This window comes from Helianthus annuus, chromosome 12 (genome assembly GCF_002127325.2).
Source record: "Helianthus annuus cultivar XRQ/B chromosome 12, HanXRQr2.0-SUNRISE, whole genome shotgun sequence".
Lineage (NCBI taxonomy): Eukaryota > Viridiplantae > Streptophyta > Magnoliopsida > Asterales > Asteraceae > Helianthus > Helianthus annuus.
In genome coordinates this window covers 77,793,989-77,805,196 of record NC_035444.2, presented here as the reverse complement: position 1 = coordinate 77,805,196, position 11,208 = coordinate 77,793,989, and the positions used below count along the sequence as shown (strand labels likewise).

Below are 11,208 nucleotides of genomic sequence, written 5' to 3'. Positions count from 1 at the left end.
CCCGAAATGTGTGATCAATAAATTGGAGAAGATCCGTAGAGATTTTGTTTGGGGATTTTCCGAGTCGATAAAAAAGATGAGATGGGTCCGTTGGGAAGTGATGATGAATTCTAAAAGAAAAGGCGGTCTTGGTGTAGGGAACATAAGAGACTTCAATATAGCAATGTTAACGAAATGGTGGTGGAGATATAAGTCGAATCCGAATCAGTTATGGGCTAAAGTGATTAGCTCGATTCATAAGAGTAGCTCTAATCTTTTGATCCCGCTGAAGAAAACAATCCCGGGGGTATGGAACGATATAGGAAAGATGGATAAGATCTTAGACAAGGCTGGAATTAGCCTTAGTCAAAACCTTGTAGAGGAGAATGGGGTTTGGAAGTGGCGATCTTCGGCTGAAGAGGGGTTCTCGGTTAAGCAGGTTCGGCGGGATCTTGAAAGCAGTCGTGTGGAGTCCGCGGAGGTCGATTCAGCGCTGCTTTGGAACAGCTGGGCTCCCGGTAAAGGTAATATTCTCTTGTGGCGGGCTCTCCTTGGCCGTATTGCTTCGAGGGAAGGATTGGTTCGTAGGGGGGTGTCATTGCCGGTGGTGGACTGCCCTAGGTGTGGGCTTGATATCGAAAGCTCAGACCATATCTTCATCCGATGTCTTTGGGCGAAAAGTATTTGGTGGAATGTTTTGTCTTGGTTGCGTATTAGTTTCCCGTCGCAATGTGATTCGCTCGGAGAGTTAGTTAAGTATATAAAAGATTGTCCGGGTAGTGCCACTTGGAAGCGGTTGGTTTCTATGGTCGTTATTGCCACGGTTTGGAGAATTTGGAGCGCTAGAAATGTCAAAGTGTTTGAGGATCTATTCATCCCCATCATGAAGACGGTTGAATTCATCAAAGAAGATTCTTTTATTTGGGTCTGCAATAGAGCGAAGAATATGAAGCCTTCTTGGGAGAAATGGGTGTTATTTGATGTAGTAGATCTGATGTAATAGTCTGTTGGGTTGTTGTTTTTCTTTGTTTTTGTTTGTTTTTTGTTCTCCCAGTTGCTTGCTGGCTCTTTATATATATATATAAAGTGATTGCTGTTCAAAAAAAAAAAAAAAGAAATTATCTAATTACAATTCGATTTGGACCCACAAAACCTAAAAATCAAAGTCAGACAAAAAGTGGCTATATAGCGAGGTGAGGTCCCCAACTTCTAGATTGAAACCAAATAAACTCGAGCAAGCTTGTTTGTTTGTTCGCTCGTGTTAATTAAGATTTATGTGATCTCGTTCACACTTCGATTTGAAGGTTTGATAGTGTCACAGTGCAGCCTATACTTATAGTTTGTAACTTGGAACCGGCAATTTAGCCTTTTCCATTTGTTTAATTTTTAAATTGTGAGATTTATAAAGTTTGTAAATTATGAGGTTTATTATATTGATAAATGTAAATGTCTTTTTTATCATTTAAAGAGTAAATTGTCATTTTAGTCTTTGAGGTTTGGTCTAAATTGTCATGTTAGTCCAAATAGTTTTTTTTCTCCTATGGATCCCTGACTTTTTCATTTTCTTGTCATTTTGATCACATTGCCTACTAAGTCTAAAAATCTGGTTATAACTAGGGGTATTTTTGGCATAACTGTTGTGTAGTGATAACCAGAGGTAGTTTACAACATAATTTATAAACCTCATAATAATTTAAGAGTTAATTACATAGTTAGTTCCTGTGGCTTGACAAAGTAACATACTTAGATACTAATAGTTTAAAATCACATTCTAGGGTATTAACTTTTCATTTTGTAATGTTTGGAGGTATTAACGTTATTTATAGGTTTAAAATCACATTATATTAGTACCTAGGTATGTTATTTTGTGCAAACCATAGGGACTAACTATATTAATACCCTAGAAGTTAATATATCCAAACGTTACAAAATGAAAAGTTAATACCCTAGAAGGTGATTTTAAACTATTAGTACCTAAATTATGTTATTTTGTGCAAACCACAGGGACTAACTATGTAATTAACTCATAATTTAATGCCAGAAATACCCCTGATTATAACCTGGTTTTTAGACAAATTAGGCAATGTGATCAAAATAGCAAGAAAAAGGAAAAAGTCAGGGACGCAGAGGAGAAAAAAAAAACTATTTGGACTAATATGTCAATTTGAATAAAAACTCAAGGACTAAAATGGCAATTTACTCTCATTTAAATCTTTTTTATATAAGGTTAAGATTTTAAAAAAGAAATATCTGTTGAAACTGTGATAACCGATTAGTCAACCCGTTAAAACAAGTTGTTTCGGCCATCCAACGCAACCCAACTAGGTTGATTTGTCGATTTTTGAAACCCTAGTTAGCGGTTTGGCATAGAACTTCCGTAAAACCAACCAAAATTGATCATGAACACGTAACGCCTTAGTTATTAATAGCGATTTCTTAAAACGAACCGTTTTAGGTTGGGTCCGGTCCAGGCCACAAATGAACTAGTCTTTTCAAAAAAAGCATCTTTTAAAAAAAGTCGATTACGTTTCTTCTTCAGGTCACAATCAGAACCGGTCTAAATCTGTCTGGTTTTGCACTGGATGTCTTGAATTTTCGGATTCCTTTGAATACCAGATTGGCTCAGCCAGGGTCCCGGTTCAAGTACTGAAAATCACAGCAGATGCAACCTTGACTTGTTCAGGGCTTGCCGGTGGTTCAACAGGTTGAATGCAAGATGGCCAAGTATGGACCACATTTGATCAAATACACTGTCCATACAACTAAAAACAGTACAATCATTATTAATGTACAAACAGATAAGATCAAAGTACAATCATTAATGCACGAGGTACTATTGCAATATATCAAATAATAATACACTCCAATAACATCTTTCTGCTGCTGATAATAGGTGTATAATAATACCCCTAATTTCAAAAAGAATCTCAAAATTAATACAAACTAAACCCGAAAAACTGACTAATTATAATCCCGAGTCCTAGTGCGATTGCCACCATCGACGATATCCAAGTAAGCTTCTCCGTGATTCTCGGGATCCGATCTTTCAATGCCTGGCTGCACGACCCGATAAAAACCGTATAACTCCCCATAGCGATAACGGTCCCCACCAAAAACATACCTAAAAAGGCTGCACCTGCCACACGTGACGGGAGTGCAAGTGCAGGTAAAACCATCATAAGTGCATCCGGTTGTAACCCATGGATTATACCCGTTGCGAAAGTTGCAAACCCGATTTTTTTCTTCTTGGTTACAGCCGGGTCGGTTAACGAAGCCTCGTAAACACTGACATCACACTCCCCGTTCTCTAACGCAACACAAGGGGCCGGGACTTCTGAGGCTTCACGGATTCCCATAGCTCCAATTACGAGAAGGGTTATACCCACAACTCGGGTTCCCCATGTTCTTATGATCTCGATGTGGAGTCGGTCTTTTAAGAGTAAGAAAAGTAAACCGAAAATTACCTGCCCGGCATCGTGCCCGCACCCCCACAGGGCTCCCACGAGAGCACTTTCGACTCGTGACCGCCCGATTGAGAGTGGGGCCAAGGCGGCAAGGTGGTCGGGTCCAGATAATGTGTGCAAGCAACCCGCGAAGAAACCAGTCCATGCGCTACTTAGTAGCTCGCTTCGGACAAGTGGGCCCGGGCCTGTTTTGGTTGCGGTTTGAAATGCGGCTAATGCTGGTGAGACGAAAACAGGCTGGACGATGAAAACAAGCAGGGCTGATAGTAGAATTACTGTTCCAGCAGCAGCTGCCTGAAATAAAAGCAATAATATCGATAAGAGATATAAATTTAATCACATGCTGTGAAATTTTGGTTTGTTATGGAGGTGGCGGGTCCAACCCGTTATGCACACATTGTTTTGGATTATGATCTATCTCAGATGGGTCAAATCATAGAATCAGCTAAACAACAATTATGTCAAGGAGGTCGAACGACCCCTACAGTGTATTTTTTGTAATTATATTTTATGCAATAATTTTTTTTTTCTGAAAATAATTGACCAGAAAGATGTTTGCAGACCAACCCAACCTGTTTGACCTGTATGAAAACGTTATTCGTCGTTACATGTTTCTCAACCCGTCACCTCTAATTTGTTTGGTTTGTTTGATCCTTGTATATATACATAATCATTTTTGTGACACAATTATTCACCTTTACTTCAATAATGGTCGCATCATGAGATCAAAGTAACATGGCCAAAGTCGCAAATATACGATCTTCGCACAGTACAAATAAAGGTTACAAATATAAAAGAATAAATGAGTTTAGGATACAAACATGAGACATGTCATTTATATTACAACGGGTTGATGAATGCAGATTTATCTCGAGTGGGAATCAAGAATTAGACAGCAGGAGGTATGAATACACATTTGGTTGGTGAACTACAAAAATATAAATAACTAAGATGTGTATTAGTGTAAGACCTAGAGGTGGCAAGATGGGCTGGCCAGGTGGGTTGGGTAACAGGTCAATATGGGATCCGTCGAAATGGGTCATTCTGGGTTTTAAAAAGCGCGCCTAGGCGCGAGGCGCACCAAGGCGCAGCCTCTGGGGCTTTTTCGCTCAGCGCATTGTGTAATTACAAGAAGCGCCCAAAAAGCGCAAATTTTAGGGTCTTTTTTGGGGCTTTTTGGCCTGAGGCGCGTGCCTCACGTATTTGAGGCGTTTTACTGCAGAAAAATGTTGTACCTTGGGTTTTTTGACTTGTACATGTAAGTAAAACAGTATAAAAGCCTTATTTATAGCTATATTATGGTTAAAGGAAGCTAAAAACCTATGGGATATGTATGGGATATATAAAAATATATATATAAACATCTTGCGCCTCGGGTACGAAAAGCCCACCGCTTTTGCGCTTTGCGCTTTGCGCTTCGCGCCTCAATTTTAGACCTCGTTGCTTTTGTGCGCCTCTCGCTTTTTAAATCCAACGGTCATTCTTAAGTCAACAATTAGACATGGCACAGAGTGTGTGTGACATGTTGGTTTGACCCGCAAACATTATTTGTCCATTTCCTTAAAAAATTGCAAGTAATTATTGTTTTAATTTAATTATGCTTACAAGATCAAGATTGTTACAGTAATAATCCAAATCTTTGAATAGTACGTATTAAGATGTTGTGTGCATTGTATATAGACTTTGAGCTGGTTTGACCCATTTGACACTTTCCCCTTTTTTTTCTAAACTTTATTGATTCAGTATGGTTGAGATTACATAACAACCCAATCATACGGATATGGGTCAAAAAGATGACAAGATCTCCTTATATAGTCGTAACTAATGCTTATTTTGGACTATATTTTGTCAAATGGTTTACTAAAAGTCTAAAACTACATGCAAAGTCAAACATTCAACATTTTATAGAATGAAAGGGACTTCTGATATATTAAGAAGCAAAAATACAGAAGAAAACAAAAACAATTTCATTCATATGTAACTTATTTAAGGATTCATTCTAAAGAAGGCTTAACGTTATAAATTCCCAACATCGACTTTAAATTCATTATTCTAATTCCCTTATAATAAATAAAGATAATTCCAGCTCCAAACACTAATTACTCTTTTAAATTATAGTCCTTATATTCAACTCTTTCAGCAATAATGCTTTGATAGATTTCCAAACCTAAAAAGAGCACTCCACTTTTGACTTTGAAAACTCAAACTACATAATGAATGCTACACACAGGCACACATACGCACACACTCGTGTACACAGGTGCACACACGCACAAAAGAAAGCATTGTCTATGGCCATTTTAGGCCCTTAAACCCTTGTTTAACTAAACTATAGCCTGCCCCATGCATTTGATCTTTCATATACAAGTTGCAACTGTTTTTAGCAATAGTACCTTGACACTTGCACATCCCCATATGCGTCAATAATGATTATAGTGATTTGAACTGTTTGGTTAAACTGAATATGATTATGATTCTCTAATTATTTAGGCCAAATTATCACATTTGAATAAGAGAAAATCACAAAAATAATCACTTTTCTTGGGCATTATTACCTATATACCCATGTCAGAAATAAGTCGCTCGTTAGCCATGAGGTAGTGACTAAAATTGCGTACACACACACATATGTAGATAAATATCATCTACATACATATTTGGTCATGCACGTCGCTGGATTGATAAGCGAATGGTGGTCCGGAAACTACCAGGCCACGAGACCCCTTCTAAAGGAATATCTACCTTCCAGCTCCATCTCAAGAGTAAAAAAGACTAGATCCGCTACACATGAACCCAAGACCCGACCCAACCCAACAAACCATGTTGTTAATAGCGAATAGCGACAAGGGACCTATATGCTACATAGCGAATATCAACAAATAGCGACCGCTATTTTATATATAGCGATACACTAGAAAAAAGAATTTTTTGAAAATTTTTATATGTATATTATATCAAAATACCTTGTTATATATGCTAGTTTACATGTATATTTAACAAAAACCTATAAATCCAGCTATTTTATAGCTATATCTAATTGCTATCTACATAAAAAAAAAAAAAAAAAAAAAAACTAATTGTCGCTATTCACGCTATTGGTCGCTATGACCCAAATAGCGACACTTGGTCGCTTCGCTACATAGCGCGCTATAGCGGTCGCTATAGCCGCTATTGACAACTATGGCTTCAACAACCCCCTTGTACCAAGTCTTGAGATAATAACTTTTGGGCGTATAGCAGTCATAGTTAAACGCTCTTTATAAACCAAAAATACTAAGTCAAATGCTGACTTCTTCATTTTAAAAGCATCTTACATCTACATACTTATATTTAGATATAAGATTCATATAACATAAAAGAACATAAAAATATTCCGGATACTATCCAATTAATAGAAGTCAGAACCTCTAAAAAACCATTTTTTACAAGAATCAGGATTTCAATATAATAATTACAAGTACCAGATTTAAAACCCTAAATATATAATCCAAACAACAGAGCACATACTGATTCAGTAACCACAACTCAATTCAAAAATCATCATCTCAATATTGAAAATTCGCATTCAAAGTTATTTATTACCTTCTGCTTATTAGAAAATGCCTGCAAGAAAAGCTGGGGGTTTGGGTACAACAGAACCCCTATTTTCTGAAAAAGTCAAATCAGTTCCGACAGTTTTAACGAACCAAACGATGGATGCAGTATATTTGCAACTGAATGAGTCGACTCGGGGGGTTGTAGTGGGAGAGATTGACGAGTTAAGCAGGTTGGAATGGGGGAGAAATTGATGAACGGAGGATTCGTGGATTTTAAGATAGAAATCTCAACTGCTTGCCAATTCACTAAATAAGGAAACATAAATTGACATACAAGTGATTCTGTAGGGATGACACCAAACCAGAATGCCTGTAAAGGTTAATTGACACATAAGTCATGTGTGTTATAATATTAATAATAGAAGAGCCTAAATAGACCCAATAAACAAGCTTTCTATGGCTTCCATCCCGTTAAATTTACAAATTTTCCATTTTGTTCCCCACAACTATTGTAACATATTCTTTTTGCGAAGCTTGGCATGCAAAAAGATCATTAAGCTCCACAAGATCTCCTTATCTTGTCGTTGCTAATAATGCTTCTTATTATTTTAAACTATATTCAGTCTTAAAACTGCATGCAAAGTCAAAACATTAAATATATCATAGAATGAAAGGGAGCTATGATATACTGGTTTTGCAACATCAGTTCTGATATTTTTAGATTGTGCCACAATAAGAAAAAGAAGCAAAAAACAAAAACAAATTTCATCACATGTAACTTATTATTCTAAAGAACGGTCAACGTTATAAATTCTCAACCTTGACTTTTGAAGAAAATATCAAGCTCCATAAGCATATATAACTCTGTTTGTTACATTAAAATGGCATTGCTAGTTGCTACTACAAGGAGAATAGACTTAGAAGAGAAACATGTATGTAGACATAAAAAAGGACATGCTAGAGGTAGCAAGGTGTCGCAACTTTAGTATGGTTCCAAAGGGTTTTGTTCAAGTTGAGTTAACCCGCAAACACTTTTTTGTCCATTTCTTTATAGACAATCGTTATCATTACAAAAACAATATTCTTCTTGCAATAGCAATTTAAACATTATAGCAAAACTATTTGAATTATTATTATTATTCTAAAAGCAAGGTAAATACCCTTTTAAATAAAGATAATTCCAGTTCCAAACACTAATTACTCTTTTAAATTATAGTCCTTATATTTAACTCTTTCAGCAATAATGATTTGATAGATTTCCAAACCTAAAAAATAGCACTCCACTTTTGACTTTGAAAACTCCAAACTAAATGAATACTACATGCATTACACACACGCACACATGCATTTACACACACACTAAAGAAAGCATTGTCTATGGCCATTGTAGACTCTTAAATTAAATTCCTGTGTAGTTACACTAGTAGCCTGCCTCATGTATTTTAGCACTCGCGATCCTGGCCTATACTAGAGACAGAGAGCCCGACACTTGCATGTCTCTGTTTTCTAATCACTGCTTTCACGTCTTTGCGCCATCTTGACTTATGACATAGTGAATCTTTAAGGTCTAATGTAATATCTATTTGTTAAGGTACCATGGATACGATCCTTATCGATTTTTTAGTTAAAACATCAGTCATTCGACACTCAAAATGTAAAACACTTCTTTATCCTAAATATCACTTGTATCAAAATAATTCGAACTCCCGGGACCAGTTACACTTGTAAACTATCGTTTTTCATCTTTCATATGCAAGTTGCAACTCTATTTAGTACTAGTAACTTGACACTAACACATTCCGGAGGGTGGCCCTAACGTTACGGGGCCTTGAGAGTTGAGACCTCTTCTAACGGTTATCTTACATTGCAGCTCCATCTCAAGCGTATAAAAGACTAGATCCGCTCCACTCAAATTCAAGACCCAACCCGACAACCGATGCTTCAACAACCCCCTCGTACCAAGTCTTGATACAATAACTTTTAGGCTTATAGCAGTCATACTTAAAAAACTCTTATTAATATTATAAACCAAAAATACCAAGTCAAATTGCTGACTTCTTCATTTTAAAAGCACCTTAAATCTGCATCCTTAAAGACCATACAAATATTCCAGATACAGATACTATTCAATTAATAAGAATCAAACCTCTAAAAAAAACATTCTTTTTACAAGAATCAAAATTCAAATTCAAATTCAAATTACCAATAACATTCAAACACTCATAAACCCAGATTCAAAACCCTAAATACATAATCCAAACAACATAGCACATAAAGATTCAGCAACCACAATTCAATTCCAAAATCATAATCATAATCTCGATATCATTCAAAATTATAAATTACCTTCTGCTGATTAGAAAATGCCTGCGAGAATATCTGAAAAAACTGGGGTTTGGGCCCATCAGAACCCTTATTTTCCTCAAAAGCCAAATCAGTTCGGGGACTTTTAACAACCGGTGGAGAAGAACCAAATGATGGGTGTTGTTCATGTTTGCAATTGACTCGGAGGGTGTAGTGGGGGAAATTGACGAGTTTAGTGGGTTGGAAGCGGGCGAGTTGGGGGAGAAATGGGCGTGGCTTTAGGTGAAGGTGGTGGTTGGGGTTGTAGATGAGCTTTTCCATGGTGGCGCCGCCGTGTCTGCCGGAATTGGAAGAGGTCCGTGGTGGTTGTAGTGGGAGAGAGAGATTAGTGGATTTTAGGATAGAAATCTCAACTGTTTGCCCATTATGTAGACGTGGTGTTACCTACTTTATAACTTTTCAAATCGATATTTTCATTTCCATTTTTATAATATATCTTAAATACTATCTTAAAATGATATATTGTTGAGGAAAATTTGATTTGACTCTAGAGAAAAGTTGGGGTGTGTAATAATCGAACTGTTAACCGAAACTGAATAAAAACAAATAAAACCAAACTGAAATTAATCGAAATTGAATTAACCGAAAGTCAGTTAACGGATATTTTTTTACAATCGGTTAACCGAAATTAACCGAACCGAACCGAATCATTTATTTTTTTATATATTTCTAGTTTTTATACCTCTATTTCATGTATTTCATGTTTTATACTTTCATTTCATATAACAATACCTCTATTTCATTTATTTATGCCTTCGTTTCATTTATTTATATCTTCATTTCATTTATTTATACCTCCGTTTTATGTATTTAAACATCTATTCATGCATTTATACCTCTATTTCATTATTTATACATCCATTCCATCTATTTCATATATTTATACCTCCATTACATGTATTTCTAAACAAAAAAATAGCCTTTGTTTAAATTGGTTATTAACCGCAAATTATCCGAATCGAAAACCGACAAATTAACCGAATTAACTGAACCGATTAACCGATGACTTCGGTTATGGTTACGGATAATGCTAATAACCGAACCGAACCGTGCACACCCCTAAAGAAAAGAGTAAATTGTCATTTTAGTCCCTGAGCTTTTGTCTAAATTTTCATTTTAGTTTAAATAGTTTTTTTTCTCGTTTGGGTCCTTGACTTTTCCTTTTTCTTGCTATTTTGATCACATTGCCTAACTTAATCTAAAAATCAGGTTATAATCAGGGGTATTTTTGGCATTAAATTATTATGAGGCTTATAAATTATATTGTAAACTACCCCTGGTTATCACTACATAACAGTTATGCCAAAAATACTCCTGGTTATAATCAGATTTTTAGACTGAATTAGGCAATGTGATCAAAAGGGCAAGAAAATGGAAAAGTTAGGGATCCAGAGGAGAAAAAAATACTTTTTGGACTAAAATGGCAATTTAAACCAAATCTCAGGGACTAAAATGGCAATTTACTCTAGAGAAAAAATGATTGGGGAATTTTAAAAGAATCGACTAGATTAATAGAAAAACAGGAAAAACAATGTTAGCGTTAAAAGTAAAAAGTTGGGGTTTATGTCTTTGTGGCGTCCAGAGCTCAGTTTTGGGAACTACAGGATCATATCCTTCGAAAAAGTGGATTGTCGGGCTCGACCGGGACTATCAGCAGGCGCTCAAACGCTTAAATGTCTCTCTCTCAGACTTTGATACCAACGGTTTCTCTAACAAGGACACCACCCCCTTGAAGCCACAAAAAACTTTGGCAAATGCTTTGTTCAGCAAAATCGCTCAAATCATGGGAGAATTTTTTCATTTGTCATCTCGCTAGAAGGCGGTGTTTGAGTGCGTGAAGGGTCCCCATGCTCAGGATTTTTTGA

The 11,208-nt window shown here is 36.4% G+C and overlaps 1 protein-coding gene across 1 annotated transcript; it reads right to left on the bottom strand.

Moving 5' to 3' along the window:
• Positions 1–2,736: 2,736 nt before the first annotated feature.
• LOC110926298 lies at positions 2,737–9,715 on the bottom strand. The gene is made up of 2 exons (XM_022170047.2): positions 9,326–9,715; positions 2,737–3,737 (listed from the first exon to the last, which is right to left on the bottom strand). Exons 1-2 carry the CDS (start codon positions 9,602–9,604, stop codon positions 2,913–2,915), a joined length of 1,104 nt encoding a protein of 367 aa, XP_022025739.1. The 5' UTR covers positions 9,605–9,715; the 3' UTR covers positions 2,737–2,912.
• Positions 9,716–11,208: the final 1,493 nt, after the last annotated feature.

Bases quoted from the DNA above. Each gene is read 5' to 3' on its own strand.
- LOC110926298 (XM_022170047.2), bottom strand. From the start codon at position 9,604: ATGGAAAAGCTCATCTACAACCCCAACCACCACCTTCACCTAAAGCCA. The intron at 3,738-9,325 runs GTAATTTATAAT...CTTTTATTTCAG, and splicing joins CATTTTCTAATCAGCAGAAG to GCAGCTGCTGCTGGAACAGT.